Genomic DNA, 19,549 nt, shown 5'->3' with positions numbered 1-19,549 from the left:
ATTTTTTGGGCAGCAAAACCTAACCCTAACCTCAGAAACCAATCAAGAAAAATTTGGCTTGTTTGGTTTTTGTGTCAAAAAAATAAATGAGTTGTCATGGTGATGAGGCATCATTTACTTACAATCGCGGTACTTTCTTGTTTTTCTATTATTATTTGAGCGATTATGATGTCACAGTAGAAATATCTGTGATGTCACAATAGAAGGAATACACCAGAGCACTTGCTTACGTTAGGTCATTTAATAAGCTTTCATGGCAGATTTGTGGAAGACTCTTCTGTCGTTGTCGCCATTGTACAATCTGTGGGAAAGTGGCCATATGACCAGGGTGTTATTACTAGTGATGCTGCTATTCATGCATGGGGAAATACCAGACAGGCAGGGCAAGGCTTCTTCATTGTTTTGTTGGTTAAATTCTGTGAACCTATACGATGCTCAGCTGACCTGTCGCGGAAGGGAAGCTCGCTGTCTCTGTTGGTCACTCTATCTGATGTGGTTTGCTTGGGTGTTTTTTTTTCGTCGGCCGTTGCTATCTGAGGTGTGACCTGAGGTTTCAGGGCTGACATTAGCAGCGAGTCTGGGCTTCTGGTGTGCTTCATTCAGTTTATTTTCAGCCAGTTTAGTCCTCTGCTGTTCCCAGGCCTGCTCAGTATCTTCCTATACCACGAGTTCTTGGACAATCCAGGGGGATGGCGGAATTGACCTGCCACTGTGTGTTAAATGATTTCCTTTCTGTGTTAAATGTTTGCTCTGGCTAACATGGGGCATTCAGCATTCTGAGCTACAAGCAGTAGAGATACACCAGTTTGGGAATTCTGGGCAAATGCTGAAATCCAATATTTTTTCTGGCACATTTCTGTTAATGCAGATATGTGGGTGAATGGCAAAAAACAAGGTCAATGTGGTTTTTAAAAAATATTTAAAAATGTATTTATAGAATATAGAATATTTCATATGTTTTTGAATAACTGTAACTGTAACTGTTGTTTTTTAACAGTGTAATGGTCATACAACTATAGAAACTGACTGGATTAACTCACTTGGTCATGTTTAACCACAGTGAGATATAGAATCTGGGGTTCACATATAATACAACACAAAAATTAAGTGTACATTTAATTTATACACTGGGGACTTTTTTTACACCATAGTCCAGAATCTCATCTTGATTACAACAAAAACTTTGTTGACTAGACCTTTTGGTCAAATGTACATGTTTACCTGTTTTAATAGAACATTATGTTACATTGATGTGATGCTCCACTTACTTGTAAAAGAAAGAATAGCATCTCAATCATTGCAACTCTGACCTCTGCATACAGCTCAGCAGGACGCAGTTCTTACGCTGCTTGCAAGAACTGTGTAAAATTGAGTAACCAGAGTCATATTCTTGTAAAATCCTGTAGTGTTAATTAACCCCCTTCTCTCCAGAGCTTCTCCAGAAATGCACGGGTAAAACGTGTTCTTTAGTGGTGGCTCAAGGCGCAAATTGCACTTCCAAACTGTAGGCAAAGCCCAGTGTGTTATGTATTATATAAATAATAATAAAATATTAATTATAGCAAGGCTGATCCCTGTAGTGCATTTTGTGAACTTGTTTATTGTTGCGTATTCTGCTGCTGTAAAATTACAGTAAAACGCCTTACCTACTACAACAGACCACTACAGTGTATTTACTGTATCTTTTACAGTGACCATTTTGTAGTGCAAGTTTGTCTGGTGTCAGGCTCAGCAGCTATGTGTGATTGTTATACTGATTTTAGCAGCAACCTTGTTACATAAACACTATTGTTTTTATTCAGATTCTCTGGCTGTGATATAAATTATGTGAGAGGACTGAGAAGCCAATCCTTGAGTGCTTGTAACCATACAACCGCATACTGCCTTTGAGGTAAGTGAGGTTTGTGTCTTCCCAAGCTACCAGTGGCGGTGCACTTCACTACATCACTATGACGAAGTATGTAACTTTGCAATGAAGAGACCCTGACCATTCAGCCCCTCATGCATGGAAACATGCCCTTTCTTGCCACAAAGGGACACACCATCAACAACATTCCTGGGGGTTTCATTTGAACCTAAAACACATATTTGCTTGTTAGGCAGAGTGACTTTCTCCCAGGTGTTGTTTGGTTGCCTAGGTTCTGGTTTCTACATGTGCTTGATGTTGTCATCCATGTGCCAGCTTACACTGCTCTTACACTGCTCACCACACGCTTTCAAAATATGGTCACCAAGCACCAAGTCCTGACTCATGGTCCTGTCTATTAGAACCTGAGACTTGACATAATTTCTCCTAAAGAAACTGGATGATACATCAAGACAAACTTGACAGATGACAGCAAGACACAGAGCACTGTGCTAGTTGGCTGCGGAAAAACAGAATTCAGCTTGGACAGTCCTTCATGATGTCTACATGGTGTTTTATACAAGAGAACCGCCGTTCCTCCCACACTACAGGATGTTGTAGGAGTTGTAAATATTCATAGTGTTTTATACAGTACTTACCATTTAAACTGGGCAGCCCTGACTGGACTGTGAGAAGACTACTTAGAGGTGGAAAGACAGTAGAATTCACGCCAGTGACCAAAGCATAATCTTGGAATCTAATTGTGGAGAAACGGCCAAAATTTGGGACACCTTCCATGATTGTCAAATTTACCTGATTATTCTGTATGGTGGTAAATTGGTCCTTGTGACTCAAAGTGCCCAACAATATGTATACTCCAGCACTTGCCAAGTGCCATTGTAACCAGATCATTATTCACTTCACCTTTTAGAGGTTTTAATGTTATGGCTGACTGTCGTATAAGTAATAGTTGTGTGGTTAGGAGAAGCAAGTTTGAGCAATGCACTGGGCATACAGTTACCATGCTAACAACATATAGCGTGATCATCTCATGTTCACACAGCAATGTTAATTGTTGGGTGTAGGATCTTCTATTGTTCATGTATTAATTCACTTAATGTTAAAATGTTGCTGATCAGATCATAGACCGCCACAGCAGCCTTCATTGTTCGGTGTAGGTAATCTTGTCAGTTTCGTGTAGTTAATGTATAACGAAAGTTGGCCACAGTAACTTAGGAAGGGTGAATGCCTACCTGACCGGATACCTGGTGCTTGGGATGTAGCAGGTGAGCAGAGTAAGGAGAAGGGAATGGGCTGGGCCCTGTGTGTAACCCCAGTTGTTAGGTGCAGAGGTTTCCTTCATTCCCATTATCAGAAGAATTGTGGAGCTTAGTAGTTACAGTGGCAAGAAAAAGTGTGTGAACCCGTTCTTTATTAATTTGTCATAAAATGTGATCTGATCCTCATCCTCAAGTCAAGCGTATTGGCGAATATAGTGTGCCTAAAATACTGACACACAAAAATATATGATCTTGCAGGTCTTAATTTAACACACTCACTCAACATTCAATGTGGTAGTGGAAAACTTAAGTGAACCCTTGAAATGAATAGCTGGTTGTCCCCCCTTGGCAGCAATGACCTCAACCAGGCACTTCCTGTAGCTGTGGATCAGACCAGCACATCGCTGCTTTAGTTCCTTGGGAGCTTTATGTGTACATCTCTCTTTAAGTCAATCCATAGCATTTCTATAGAGTTGAGATCTGGGCTCTGACTTGGCCACTCCAAAAGGCAGATTTTGTTTTTTATAAGCCGTACTGTTGTGGGCTTGCTCCGTTTTTGGGGTCATTGTCCTGTTGCATCACCCAACTTCTACAGAGTTTCAGCTGACGTACAGACACTCTTACATTATCCTGTGAACTTTTTTTGATACACTTGGGAATTTTTTGGGAATCTTTCCCACAATTATTGTAAGCCAGACAGTTCCTGATGCAGCAAAGCAGGCCCAAATCATGATGTTGCCTCTATAAGTGTCAATGTGCTCTTGTGCCAATGTGAGTGTCAATGTGCTCTTTCACAAACTTTAGGTGTGCATCAATGTCCTAGTAAGCAGCAGTGTCCTGTCATAGACATCTTGCTTGTTTAAGGTTTTACGGACTGTAGACATAGATGTTGGCCTGTGCCAATGACATCTTTAAATCTTTGGCCGTCACTTGGGGTTGTTTCTTTACCTCATTGATGAGTCTCCGTTGTGCTCTTGGGGTCATTTTGACTGGGTGTCCACTTTGTGGCAGAGTAGACACAGTCCCAAATTGTCTAAAGTCTTTAAAATCACTTTGTAACCCTTTTCAGCTTTATGTAAATCAACAATTTATGATCGTAGATCTTCTGAAAACTCTTTTTAGGCGAGGCATGGCTCACATATGCATATCCTCCTTGTGCGAAGCAAACTTAAAAAGTGTTTATCAGTCAAAGTAGCTCGAGAACAGTGTTGTAATCAGAATACAAAAAGATGGCTGTAATCCTGTAATCCTGTGGAAAAGTAACTGATGTTCTGTTTAATGTATTCACCAATGGAAATTTCAAAAGAACTTCATTTTTAAAAGCAAAAAGGAAAGGAATATCACCGTCCAGTGTAAAAATGGCCTTCCAGCCTTAAATATTCTCTCAGCTCGAATTTAAAGAAGCATTTAAAGGTAAGAAAATAGCCATTGAATCCATGTAGATGAGCTAGCACTGCTGGACACGCTGTTGTCTAAATCTTTCTTTCTGTCACTAAAGGAGTGTGCATGTGTGTATCTGTGTTTAGTAGTTTAGTAACCTGTAAGCTTAATTGTGTATATCCTCAAATACTCCATTTGGAGTTTTTATTCGTTTTCTACATAATCTAATACACAAGCCAGCAGCCACTTAATGTTGCCCTGCTGGAAAAACAAACAAGACCAGTATGAACCATGTTAGACCACTTTAAATGAACATGGAGGTTATGCTGGTGTAAGCTCTTAGGCCCCGTTTACACCTGGTATTAGGCCCCGATTTGGTGTAAACACTGGGTGGTTTCATGTGAATTTTCTGCGTTCATATTTTTTATTCAAATATATAGCTTAAAAAAGCAAGCACTACAGAAAGTCACTGACAGTAATCCGATTATGTTACTTTATTATATAATAAATTACATTATATAGTTTATAATTATATAATAAACTATAAATTGTTTACATTACAATTACATTATTAAACAGTAATCTGTAATAGAGTCCATTTTTAGAGCTATCCTCCCAAAACTGGCCTTTAATAATTTATATATTAATAATTTAATAGTTTATGTGGGTTTATGTCAGTTGTCATGAAAGCCTTATAGCTAGCTAATGTTACAAATGTTATTCGTCCTTCAGTGTTAAAAGGTGTTTGCTGTTCACCATTGTACTGCACGGCATGAGGATTAGCTGCTAAAGTGCTAAAGTTATAACCACTAGAAATCCTTGTTCTATGCTGTTGCCCATTTGACCTTTTATATACTGCTGGGCCAAATGTTAAAACCCAGACAATGTGTGGGAGTGCTCTGTCTTCAGGGTGTGACACAGTTCATGTTTAATCATATTCATGTAAAAAATCATATTTCTATTATAACAGAAACAGACATTTTACACACAATACAAACGGAAACATATAGAGCTTATAGAAAAATCACATATAAAAGCTGGATATAAATGAACAGCTTGCTAACGGAAGAAAAACGTCTTCAGAAATCCTCATTGTATACAGCTACTCTGTTTTGTTGTCATATTAAAATGTCAGTCATAGGTACATCCTGACGTCTCACTGATGTGTACTTCACCGGTGGTGGAGGAGGCTTGAATGGGGGAGGCATATCCATTCTGAGACAGAAAGAAAGACAGAAAGACGGAAAGGGTTTAGAGACCAAAGGAAGAGAGTGACAGAGATGACGCACAGGCCCTTCATATGTCTCTCACCTTTTTTGGATGCGGTATCTCCTGTAAAGAAAGCCAATCAGCACCAGCAACAGCAGGATAGGGATGATGACGAGCACCACGTGTGTCTTACTGCCACTTTTTTCTGCAGCAAAGAGAAAGTTAGATGCGTTAGTAATAAAGGACTCCTGAAGAGCTACTGATGGAGAAAGGAAACACCCATAACACACTTTAATGTTCATTCACACCATGTTACCACATACACTTCAAAAATAAAGTTGCTATGAAGGGTTCTTTGAAACGATGCAGTGGAGGAACCACTTGTGGCCTTCAGCTGAGGTTCTTAAAAAAAAAGCACACTGACTGTTTCAGCCCTTTTTGGCAGCTTTTTAAAAGTGTGGTTCTGCGTAAATATAGATGAATTAGAGAAGTCTGTATTAAAAGATATATATGATTTCAGTTCAGTACCCTTTTTGTAAAAATGATCAAATATTTCCTCATGGTTCGCTAGCTCGCTGGTCAGTTTGCATGCTGGGGAAAAGTCCAGTGTTTGTACTCTGTACATGGGAAACAAAGAAAATGACCAGGTCAAGCCACAAGGTACCATTCGAGTCAATCAGCAACATGGGTGTTCCAACTCCTGCACAGGAAGGGGGAAGGGGAGAGACAGGGGAGATATATGTGTATCTGGCGCTTGCCAACTAGCCATGTGTTGAACTACATGCCCTTGTCAGGGAGAGATGGCTGAGAAACAGCCATAAAGGAATAGATCTGATCAACAAAAGCTGAATAGAAAGTTCTTAGATCTGGCAAGGGGAGAAGACGTGTGGTAAGGTATTCGGACGGTGGAGAGACCTCAGAACTCAGAAGACATGGAAGAGGATGAGGAAATCACAAAGGGTTCGCTTAGCAGCAGCAAATGTAGCAACAGTTTGCTAACGCTAAACCTAGCTAAAGCTAATTGCTGGCCATGACCAGGATGTTATGACCACAAAGATCTAAAAAGATGTTTGCTAGCAAAGTGGATTTTTTATGTGAATTCATGCAGAATTCAAAATGCTATGTTAGGTAACTTTCGTTGAACAAGGCAGCAATGTTGGACAAGGCTGTTAGCCAGCACAAACACAGTGGCAGTGATGTTGGACAAAGCCGTTGACTGCCGTGCCAACACTGTAGGTATCCACATTACCCACCAGAGAAGGGCTGTCAATGCCATGAGAGATGGCCGCACAATATGGCCACGAGGAGAGCCAGTGAAGTAAGAGGGTATTAGCTGGGTGCTAGGCTACAAGCTTACTCTACCAGACCCTACTATTATCTCTTCTAGCTTCTAACTAGCTGACCAAGAGGACACAAAGAGGACAGCAACACTATCCGATAAAACCCAGGAATTATTATCAAAGATAATTAACTGCAGTTCTTGCTAGGCTATGCTATCCGGCCCCTGGGGGCCATTGCTGATGCAATTAACCAGCCAGTTAATTTCCCTTTTAAATGGTGTCACATTTGTAAAGAACATATTTTGCTGTTGCTATTGACACTTGTTTTGACCTGATTGGCACCTGATTGGCAGCACCAGTGAGCATGGGCCCTGCTACAGTGCTCGGTAGGTGTTTGCTCCAAGAATCGGCATGCCACGTTTGGCTGATCTGTATAGGGCATCCCATGTGATAGGGCAACTTCAAGCTGGTGTTCCGAAAAACCAAGTTGCGGCAGTGATCCCTAGTACCATCTCTAAGTTCCATTTAGCGGGGGAATGTCAGAGACAGGACGTAAAGTGAGCGTCCCAAGAAGGCGACACCCCAAGAAGGACGTTTCATCACCCTGTAAGCGAGCTCTATCCTCCAAGATGACAACGCTCGCCCCCACAGAGCGAGTTTATCAGAGACTACCTCCAGAATTTGGGAGTGGAGAGGATGGAATTGAACAAACACTTATGGGATCAGCTTGGGCGTGCTGTTCATGCCAGAGTGACCAACACAAGCATGTTGGCTGACTTATGACTTATGATATGGCTGTATATGGTTCTTCCACACACTACTGAGGCTTCTGTTTGTTAAATGAATAAATTGTTAAATTGCCAATATGTCTTGTTTCTTCAAACTTTAATCATCCAGTCCACCAATCACCAAACGAGTCAATGGCAGAATAAGCTGTTTGGCATTGGCGGAGAGGATTTGGCACATTTTTTGTGGGCGCAACCAACATACTTAGCTCTGCTGCTCATCCCACAAATACATGTTCCTTACAAATGTGACAGCACTGAAAAGAAGTATTAACAGGCTTCTCAGCGGTATACGATTTATTGCCAAGAAGCATTGTTACAACAAAGATAATCTAAAAATGAATAATAATAAAAATAATCTATCCAAACACAAATTTCCTTACTTTTGGTGCTACGTTTGTTTTAGATTAAAGTTTGTTTGTTTGATTATATATAGTATCACACATAGCATATATATTAACATATAGCAACATAGTAACATATATAGTATCACAACGCTGGTTTATACCTTAGGTCCCCTTTTATTTTGATGAATTTTTTAATGATTCATTTTATTATGTTTTATTTGTCTTTTTTGCTTGCTTTTACTTGTTTTTATGTTTTGTACTTTTCCTTGTCTCTGTAAAGCAATTTAAAGCTACTGTGTTTGAAATGTGCTATACAAATAAACTTGCCTTGCCTAAAACCACAGAACCCTGCATTTAGTGTGTTTTGTAAGTAAAAAAAAAAAGGCAAAGTTAGCAGTTAGCAGCATGGGTTTGACAGTGGTTTCCATTGATTTACCCAACACCTTGATTTACCTCATGTGTTGGCGTAAATGTTAGAGCTACTGTGTTCTACCCAATTTGTGTGCTGCAATCCGGTCTCAGCAGCTAACATAATACCTAAATGTTAATGCTTTTAAAAACTTTTTCTACTATGAATAATTCTGTTTCTAATGCAAACAATATATATTGTCATTATGAAAGTGAGCACAAGGGCCAGGCTCTTGCGGTTCAAAGGGTTAAATAAATGGTAACCATCTAAAAAGAAGAAAGTCGAGTAGATAAACAGCACTTTACCTTGCACATTTTTTTCTGTGGTCAGTGTAGACTTGCTTATGGAAGTGGAGGTGAAGATGGTTGTGCTGGCATTTGTGTGAGCATGGATGATCTTTTTTCTGGTAGACCCTGGGCTAGATGTAATGTTCTGCCACAGACAGCAGCCCTCAGACAGTGTGCTTCTCTCAGCTGAAGCGTACAGAGAGGCGCTCGAGGTTGAGTTGCTCTCCACAGGATGAGCTGAAGTGACATTCGCATGTGCAGTGGTGAGGTTTGCTTGTGATGTGCTGATGCTTCCAGCAGAGGGAGTAGTGGTGTTGCCATACAGGCCCGTCGCTGTGGAGGTGGTGAAGGCAGTGCTGCTGACACGGCCTGCTTGTGTCGTCACTGTCGGTGTAGTACCTGGTCCGGCTGTTGTGAGAGTGGTGCCCTCTGTGATCTGAGAGGTTGTTTCCACTGTAATGGTGCTGCTTAGGTGTTGTTCTGTTTGATGGACAGGTGTTGAAGGAAAGACAGATACAGACGTATGAGATTTTATGAGAGAGAACATACACTGATATCATATCAACACAGATATCAAAAAAGGCTTTCCCATTCAAGCCTCCCATGGCCCATGATTTTTGATATCTATATTTCTTATATTTGTATTTTATTGTACTGCCATTATTTTTAGAATATGCAGTTGTGATCGTTTTATATCAGGGATCTCTCCAATAGCTTGGAAGCCAGGCATATTTTAATGGACTGGTATCTGCTATTTTATTCCTAATTCAGTTTCTAGTGTTTGTTTTAACCACAGTGTTCAGAGCACCTTCTGGTGGCCTCAAGGCACCATTACCAGACATTATTGGCAGTAAAAGGCTTCAGAGTCTGCAGTAATATCTAGAACTTCATAAAACTATCACTGAAAACCTCTGTTTTACCAGCAGGAGAACCGCATGCCTTTCTTGGTTTTTAAACCAGTAATGATGAGCGCATTTAGAACCAAGGGGAGGCTAACACTAATGCTTATACACACACATGCTATAGAGCTGATTGGTCAGAGAGGAGAGTCACACTGGATTATAAGATATTAAACACACTATAAACAGTCATTTTTAGAAAAGTCTCTACTAAACTAAACCAGCCTGTCCAGAATTTCTCATTATAGAAACCGCTACTAAAAATAACGTGATTTTATTAATAATGTAAATATTAATCAGCAGCTCATCTGATCTAAACTGTGCGGCTGTATTATTTATACAAACACAAAGATCAGATTGGATCAGTATCGGCTGATACTCAATATTAAGAGATTAAATCAGAAGGCAAAATAACCTGATCAGGACATCCCCTAATTTATATGATGTCTTAAAAATATTCTCCTAAATATGTATCCTATATATGATCAGATGAACACACCCTTTTCTTCTATGCTACTAGTGTCTTCCAAATGTTAAAGGATGAAACTGGTTTGCAACAGGAGGTGCATGAGCACACAGCGCTCTGTTGGTAATCAATCCATTTTTTAAACTTGAGAATAAAAAGTGCAAACAGTTATATATATATAGAGATGATATAGAGATATAGAGATGGAAGTAATAAAAACAAACAAATAACACTGAAACAAAAGTCTTTGAGAAAATTTTATTGTAAGGGGAAAAGTTAGGACACCCATTCCACTCACTTCTCTTGATTGTTGAAGTGAGTGGTATTACCATGGAAAGATTCCAAGAGCTCCCTGAGGCCTTCAGAAAGACGGTTGTAGATGCATTTGGGAGTCTGGGAAGGGATTTAAAAAGATCTCAGAACACTTAGAAATCAGCCGTTCCACTGTCCCTGAAATCGTTTAGAAGTAAACATTCAAAACAACTTTCAGAAAATTCAGAAATAAAAGGAGGGCCCTATATGGGGTAAGGCTGCAACTGCCAACGACTATTTTCTGGTGGTCGAACAATCTATTGATAATTGAAAGGAATCATTGTACTTTATCATACCTTTGTCCATATAGTGCACCAAGCCATTTTAAGGAAGAATGTTATCCATTCTGTGGCCAACTTGAACCTTAGTAATTTTTTTTTTTTATTGAGTAAATCTTGTGTGGCCTTCCCAGTTTCTGGATTTAGAACCCATTGAAAGTCTTTGGTGGGATTTGCAGTGGGAAAGCAGTTGTAGCACGAAAGCCACCAAACCATAAGCTGAAAGCTTTTGCATGAAAAGAATGGCCAAATATTCCATGAGAGAGGTGTGAGAAGCTTGTCAGCACTTACTGAAATTGCTTATACGAGGTTCCTGAGGCAAAAGGATGCTCCAACAAGTGCGTTGTGAGATTGCGGATTAAATAATAAAGCACATGGGCATTTGCAAACAAAATAAAACTAATAACTAGTCTTTCTTTGTTTATTAAGACTTAATGTTAGAAAATATTTTATTCACTTCTATGAAAGGGGTGGGTAGCGAGGGCCGGAGTCCAGCACAGTTTGCTGATTTTCCTGCTCTAACAGCCCTATAAAACCTGGCAATTACCAGGTCAGGAGTACTTGAGCAGGAAAAGCACAAAACTGTACAACACCTGTTGTAAGCATATAATCCTAACGCCTTTTCAGGTGAAAGGGGCTGAATATTTCTGGTTAGCAGACATCAAATGTCAAATTGCAGAAAACTGCGTCATTATTTTATTTTATTTTCTAGTGAACACCCCCCCCCCATGACCCACCGCTTTAATTGTGCCCTACCTAAAATTTGGCGTGCGTGATGCCCCTGTTTTGATGTCATATTGTAATTGACATTTACAGCACATGAATAATAAATAACCCTGAGCATTTGAGAGTGTGTTAACCTATAGCCCTGTAGTGTTTTCGCTGCTCCCAACACGAATTAGCACATGAGCAACACTTTCCTGAGTTGAAGTGGGCGTGTTAGAGCAGAAAATACTAAAAAGTATAGGACATGCGCTCAACCCAGCAGTCACACTGATGTGTGTAAAATCCAAGAAGGACCACTCTGTGTAAGGTGTACTTTTCCTGTCGATACGATAGCAAAGACCCACTGGCACGCCCTAAATTAAGCTGCACGATGCATGGTTGACGGCTCGCCAAAAAATCGTGACAGAAATGTCTATCAAATATTTGAGGATTCAGGTTTTAAAGGGTTAAAGTCTGATTATGGACCTTACATGACTTTTAAATGCACACCTTATTCACTTCCCCCATGACTTGGTTTAATAACCACTTAACCACTATGTTACAGAGAAAAGTGCTGGAACTCCCCCTTAAGGTACTTTTGTTACTTCCCTTCTACCTTTCTACCTTTTGGCCCCTCTAGATGCATGATATTAGTGCACACCTGCTCTGAAATATGTCTTTTGTGACTATTGTATGTCCAAATGTTAATGGACACCCCTTCAAATGAATGCATTCAGCTACTTGCACCCATAGCTGACACAGATGTGAACATGCACACATACGCACAGCTTGTCTAGTGCCTGTAGAGAAGTACTGCCAATAGAATGGGACTCTCTGGAGCAGATAAACATGAACCTATTGACACCATGCCTAATGGCACACCTGAAGTGGACTAGAGAGGTATAAAGCCCCCCAGCACTGAGCTGTGAAACAGTAGAACTGTGTTCCATCCTATACTTTTGACATGAGTTGGGGAGTTGGGGATGAGGTAGGGTGGCGATCGTTCAACATCCTGACCTCACTAAGGCCCTTGTCACTGAATACAATCAGATCCTCACAGTAGTGCTTCAGAATCTAGTAGAAAGTCTTTCCTGGACAGTAGAGACAACAAAAGCTCTTTTTTTAATACCCTTGATTTAATACCCTTGAAGAAACAATGAAGGAGCAGAAGTCCCAATACTTTTGTCCATGTAGTGTAAGCACAGGCATGGCAAGATGTTAAAACAACTGTTTACTTTGGTAAAGCTGTTGTCAGCCTGAGAAATTGAGTGTCACGGTATAGCCGTTTGTCCCTTCACTTAAGAGGCTTCTAAAAGATTTGAGCTGAGCTGAGGTTTTTTGGTCTCTTGCCTCAGCGTCAGAGGCGGGGTGTGCAGGAAGTGTACATCTCTGCTTCAAGTTTAGAACAGACCACAGTGAGGTCAGACAAGCTTGCAGACACTGCTGACCTAGGATGCAGCAGACAGACAAGCAGTTAAGTTTGATAAAGGGGATTTTTGTTTTTTGGAAACGAAAGGGAAGAACTGATAGGAGAGCGGATATAGCCTTATCAGAGATTCACTCTGCCAGTGCACTTAGCTTTTCACACTCACCTGCATCCGTCCTGTTGAGCACAGTCACTTGAAAATCCCTCTGCCTCTGGAGACGGCTATGGTTTCTTGCATAGACGATCACAGAGTACATCCCAGAGTGGTCAGGATTCACTGACCACAAGCTGATAGTGGCGTTTTGCGCAACAGTAACATTCCCCTGTGGAAACAAAACATTGAAGTGTTTAAACAATTTGAGAAATTGCAGAGGATCTACTGACTGACCATCTCAGGTACCCAGGAGACTGGCAATACATGGGGCCGGATCTATGTTTTTTTAAACGGATCTTCCACAACTTCCAATATCATGTGGTAATTATTTATTCATCTACTGTGCCATTTTTAAATATGTATGCCTGGTAACACTATTTGGAGTGGTCCTTTGTAGTTCCAGTGAATTAACAGTGTATCAGTAACACATCAGCAACATATCAGTGAAGCATCTGAATACACTCTTCTGTTGATGAATTACTTTAATTACGTTAATCTACATTAAGTAGAATTACTGTTGATATTTTGCTTTCATTAAGCAAAACCTAACCCAGCCTTACCCAAAACCTAACCTTAATCTTGCCCTAATCTTAACCCTAACCTCAACACAAAACCTAATTTTAACTATTAACCTGGCTGTAATGTTAACCCTAACCTCAACCCACAACTTAGTCCTAACCCTCATCCTGGCCCTAGTCCTAACCTTGACCTGCAACAACAAAAAGCTATATTTTAGCAACAGGTACTTGACTGTGTCATACTCTGTGCTTGCTTGGCCCTAGTGATGTTTTCACACTGTGGCCCATGAGATCGTAGTTACGCCACTGACTATATCATCTGTTCCACCGCCACAAGGTTCCGCAACAGCTTCTTCCCTGTAGTAGTCAGATTCTTGAACACTGTTGCCTCCAACATTCACATAGAGAAATCTAGACTCTCTCCAACATCCATTGTCCACCTATCCTATTGTATAGTTTATCCAGCCTGATTACCCCTTAACCACCACTGCACAACTGCACTTTAATTCTCAACATTCATGCTGCTGTGGGGTGCTGTTTGCCCAAAGGTTCACAGTTCACAGATTTTTTAACATCGTCCATCCACAAATCAGCTTACTGATTGCTTACCTGGATAGTGTTTATTGTTCTGTACAGACGGTTGTGTCATCTGTCTACACTCAATGTTGTCTGTGTAGTCAACATTTCATTTCCACAGATACAAGTCATACTGAAGAATAACAAGGCCAAACCACTTAACTTGACCTAAAGGATGTGGTTAAACAGCAAAGCCATAAACAAGGTAGAGACAAAACAGGAACTGAAAATTCACAGGTGAAGAGACACCGTTCTTTATCACCAGAGCATTCTGTACAAAATTTTAATTTCACTCTGGCTAAGAGTCTTTGTGAAATAATAACGCAGCATATTTTGCACATCATCTTTTTGCACTGGTACATCTGCTGGAGGGTTTAAACAGTGCTCAGTCAGTCTAGCTGCTGTGTCTGCTGCCTTTGTTAAGGGAGTCTCTCAGTGACATGTCTTTTGAAACCCTTGCAGAAATGAATGCCTGGTTTAAAGAGGCTGAGAACAGTCCGTGCAAAACCAGCCTCTGTGAGCAGCTCAACTGTATTTATATGTAAATGGAGTGGGATAAGTAATCAGCCACACTTGTTATATCTTCATCCATTTTTTTTTGTTGCATAATTGCACTGAAAATCTGAAAAACTTTTCAGGAGAAGGAAACAACCTTCTTAACTTTCAATTAAAGTCAACATAAATGTAAATAATGTATGAATGTAAGAATGTAAAAAGTTTAAAGTAATTTTGGAGCATTGTGCATTTTTTGTGGGGGGTACATTAATGTTTTTTTTTTGCATAAGACTGTTTTTGCCCATAATATTCTAGTTTCACCACTGATTATAGCATCTGTTCCACAATAGCTTCTTCCCTGTACAGTCTGATTTTTGAAACCTAGAGAAATCTAGACTCTCTCCATCATCCATTGTCCACCAAAGACTAAACACACAACCACAAGAAAATTCCTTAAGATACCAAGTTAAGCCATATTTGTTATGTGAGGGCACAAACTAAGGGTAACATGTAACTGATATTGATAGAGTTAAACAGGTTTAAGCACAACATGCACAGAAACATCGTCTTTACATTTTGACTGTATTATATATTAAACAAAAATCTCTCTGAAGATTTACCCTGATGACCCTGTTTTACCTATTTGATCTTAAAAGTAACCTGTGTCCCTCTCTGTGGACACCTGTGGACTCTCTGGAGTAAATGAACATGACCTTTTTGGCTCCTTCCCTAATGTCAAGCATGGGCTAGAGGGGTATAACAACCCCCCCTTCAAGCATTGAGCTTGGGAGCAGTGGAACTGTTATCTGGAATGATGATGCCTCATCCAATACTTGATGGGTGAGTTGAGTTGAGACAGTTACTCCGGTAAAAGTAGAATAAGCTTATTTTTTAATACCCTGGATTTCAGAAGAAACAATGAATGAGCAGGTGTCCCAATACTTTTGTTTATATAGAGTATGCACCTGTAACAGTGAATACATCACCACTGTTGTAAGGATTGTTAATGTGTATCTACACAGCTATTAAGGAGACTTCATATAAAATAGGACAATTTTTTATGTGAGATTGTTTTAAATCACTAATGTTCTATCAGTTTCAGGCATCTGTCTAAATGTGCAATATGGTTTAGCTTTTATAATAATATTTCACTTTAGATATGTAATACCTTCATCCAGATGTAATGCAAGGACCTCGAAGACTTTGCCTCACAAGTTATTGTCAGATTCGTGCCAGTCTCCACCTCTATCTGGCTGCTGGAGTTACAGTCAATGCTGTCAAGAACTGTTGGAGAAACAAGAAGAGGCTGTGATTGTGAAGCATGAGTAGACTGATGTTATTGAAGTCACTGGCTGTGTGACACTCACAGTCCACGGTCAGTTGCACATTTTCTCTGAGGCTGTGTAAGTGCTGGTTTGAGGAGGTCCAGAGGGGCCGACAAATCAAGTCCCTGCTGTGACGAGTGACATTTTGTATTGTGAACTGTCCGCTTTGGCTTTCCAGTGACCAATTGCTCTGTAGGGAGGAATAAGAACGGTTTGAATGAGCTCATGTGATCTCATGAGGACACATAATGCCTGGTGGTATACTATTAAAAGATATAAAAGCTGCCAAAAAGGGTTCTTTGGAGAGATGCTATACAACAGTGGTCCCCAGCACTGGTCCTGGAGTACCCCTGCCAGGGTAAACACCAAAATATGCAGGACAGGTGTACTCCAGAACCAGGACTGGGAATCCTGGGCCATAGAAGAACCAGACTGGTTCCTCAAATAACCCTTCAGTGGATGATTCTTTAATCAACGCTTTATGTAAATGAGATGTGTGAATGTGAAGATTGTTTGTTTAAATTGATGCCCGTTGAATGATGTTCTTTGTAGCTCACCTGTAAAGATAATAACTTGTATTTGTCAGCTAGAGGATTGCTCAAACATGTGATGTTCACCTCATCCCCCTCTATCAGAGACTTATCTGGGGATACAACCTTCACTGAGACCCAGGGCTCTGAGACAAAAAAAAGAAGAAGAAAACAATATGATATTTGCTTTGCTTACTGGTATTGGCAGATAACTACTACAAAATATTCAGTAACTACTTTGATGTAATCAATAACTTAAATGTACTGTTCAGTTAATTCTATACGTTCATCAGTAAATTCTATGAAATATTTAGTAACTACTATGAATTGTTTACTACTATGATTTATTAACTGCTGTAGATTACTCAGTAATTATGATGAAATATTCAGTAGCTGCTAAGAATGAACTACTATGAATTATATAGTAACTGCTAAAAGGTAATCAGTAACTCAAATAAAATATTCAGGAACTATCATAAATGAATCAGTAAATATGCATTTTTTAAATTAATTTCTATAGATTATTCAGTAACTATGATTAAATATTCAGTAAAACCTATGACATTTTCTGTAACTACTTTGATGTAATCAATAACTCAGATGTACTGTTCAGTAAATACCATATGTTCATCAGTAAATGCTATGAAATATTCATTAACTACTATGAATTATTCAGTAACTACTATGAGGTAGTCAGTAACTCAAATAAAATATTTAGGAACTACCATGAACTAATCAGTAAATATTATGCTTTATTCATTAATTTCTATAGATTATACAGCAACTGTGAACTAATATGCAGTAACTACTGCAAACTATTTAGATAATCAGTAAAAATGTAACATTTATAAACTATATAAACAAATTTTGTAATAACTATGAAATATTCAGTAACTATTCTGAATTATTTGACAAATTATCAACCATGATGAATTATTTAATCATTGCCATGAATTACTTACTACTACAAACTGTTTGGTAAACACAATGAATTTGTAGAAGTTAAGCATGAATTTTCAGAAAGTAGTAAGACATGTACATTTAAGACATTTACATTTACTACTAGAATTTATAGTGCAACTACGGTAAAGTGTTAGTATGATTTAAATATCTACTGAATTACATTCAAATGTATTTTTTTTACCTACTGGTACTAACTACTGTATACATTTTTCAGTAACATATTTGAAACTAATGTAAGGTTTGCAGTGAATAAATAAATTTTAAGTATGAGAGTAAATATATATATAGAAGAATTGAAATATGGACATACATACAGGCTTAAGAGGCTTAAGTTTATGTTTTGTTTTGCAGAGCATTAAAATAACCAAATCTATTGTGGATTTACCCGTAAATTGCACTTTTGTGCTGACTTTGAAGGATCCATCAGGAAAGGTGGAGATTTCACAAACATAAATTCCACTGTCCTCCTCGGTCACATTGTACAGATGCAAGATGGAGCCTTGTATCTTTGTTGTGCTTGTTCTGTACACCAACTGCAGTTGTACAGGCACATTATAATGAGTGGAAAACTGAGGATTAAACACCACAAGTTTTTTGTTGAGTCCTTCTCTCTCTGCATGCCACTCAATCTGGTTGATGATTTTTTCGTGCTTCTCTGCCACAATGCAGGGCAGTCTGATGTTCTGGCCTACTGTTGCATTTAGTGATTCTTCGTGTTCTATTTGGAGACTTTGGGTTCCTGTTGATCAGTTTGGAGAGCATTAGTCACTTTATGCTGCACAGTCTTGCAGTGCTTTAGGTTTGAAAGATAGAACATCAAAAGAAAAACTGCTAAAGAAAAGAGTTACAGCTACAGGTGCCTGTAAGTGACATGCACGTTAAAGCCTTTTTGATATTCTGTACCACGTCAGTAAGTTACATACTTGAGATAATTACAGAACTTGTAGATAACATCCACTTAAGAAGCACATGGGGGTTCTAATTAGCTTTGCAAACTAATTTAGTTTTGTAGCTAATGGCTGACAAACAATCATTACCTATTCATAGCAGAATATTGATGAGATATGTTCATGGAGAATTAACCGAAGTTTGAGAGAAAAAAAGTTAATGTAATCAGGCCACTCGTCACATTATTCACACTAGGCATAGATTTCTCACTCAATAGAAAAGAAGTGCAGAACAGATTGATTGAAGCCCGGGAAGCTTAAATAAGTAAAATTCAAATTTCACTCACCTTGAACAACACATGCAAAAATCAGAAGAGTGGCAGCTATCTCGGTCATGCCTGAGGCCATGTCTGTAAGAGCAATAGTTCGTTTTGCAGAAAGAAATGAAAATGACAGGCAGCGCAGGAAGTGGCTAACACCACACGAGAGACAGGAACAGGTCTGCAAGTTCTAAAACCTGCAAAACTGAAACAACCAGATATTACACCAGATACTAACATCACAGTATGTAGGCATGCATATCAATTTCAAGTAGTTATAGGAGTTACTGAATCTAAGACAACTGTATGTATATCTGTTCTGCATTTACCAGGTTAAAAAGTCCAGTAGTCCTGGGTCCTAAATCTCTTCTTTTTGTTAGCTTAGCTGGCGAGGCTTTTTCTGAGGCACAGCTGCAGCCCACACTCAATCATGACCTCATTATGTTGTAGGAGTGACTTTGGCTCCCTGACAAAGGGCCTTTTTACACTTGCCATTAACAAGTGTTTTTTTTATTGGGAGGGTATCTGGATCTACTGGATCTACTGAATCTACGGATTCTGTTAACACACCAAAGCGTACGCCACTTCAGTTTTTCCATACCTTTGTCACTTTGACCATCACCACCAAGCCCACTGCCATTGTTGACTTAGGCGTGATGAAGTTTTATCCACTTAAAAACTTATACATTCATCCAGGCGAAGCTGAAACTTTTTCTGTCACCAATTTTACATTATGTCCTGTAGTAAACTTACATTACTCCACCTTCCCATGTAAATCCCGTCCGAATAGGATTTTAAAGAATAATCATTTATTTAGAATTTATTTTTTTGTCCAGTTACTTTTGAGTCAGACTATATAAAAATGGCTGTAA

At 39.3% G+C, this 19,549-nt stretch overlaps 1 protein-coding gene across 3 annotated transcripts; it reads right to left on the bottom strand.

Annotated features, from left to right (window-relative positions):
- Positions 1-5,109: 5,109 nt before the first annotated feature.
- LOC140537130 (nectin-1) lies at positions 5,110-19,043 on the bottom strand. Of its 3 annotated transcripts, XM_072659336.1 has the most exons (10): positions 19,007-19,043; positions 18,705-18,767; positions 17,856-18,209; positions 16,535-16,653; positions 16,020-16,167; positions 15,821-15,936; positions 13,076-13,232; positions 8,842-9,303; positions 5,818-5,920; positions 5,110-5,721 (listed from the first exon to the last, which is right to left on the bottom strand). In XM_072659336.1, exons 2-10 carry the CDS (start codon positions 18,763-18,765, stop codon positions 5,625-5,627), a joined length of 1,617 nt encoding a protein of 538 aa, XP_072515437.1. In that variant the 5' UTR covers positions 18,766-18,767; positions 19,007-19,043; the 3' UTR covers positions 5,110-5,624. The 3 variants fall into 3 exon arrangements, with proteins under 3 accessions (XP_072515437.1, XP_072515436.1, XP_072515438.1); XM_072659335.1 differs by lacking the exon at positions 19,007-19,043 and having other exon boundaries at positions 18,705-18,781; XM_072659337.1 differs by lacking the exons at positions 5,110-5,721; positions 5,818-5,920; positions 19,007-19,043 and adding an exon at positions 6,244-6,332 and having other exon boundaries at positions 18,705-18,781.
- Positions 19,044-19,549: the final 506 nt, after the last annotated feature.

The sequence above is a fragment of the Salminus brasiliensis genome, chromosome 16, assembly GCF_030463535.1.
Source record: "Salminus brasiliensis chromosome 16, fSalBra1.hap2, whole genome shotgun sequence".
NCBI classification, from domain to species: Eukaryota; Metazoa; Chordata; class Actinopteri; order Characiformes; family Bryconidae; genus Salminus; species Salminus brasiliensis.
The sequence above is the reverse complement of the archived record's forward strand: the minus strand, read 5'-3'. Positions and strand labels throughout refer to the sequence as shown.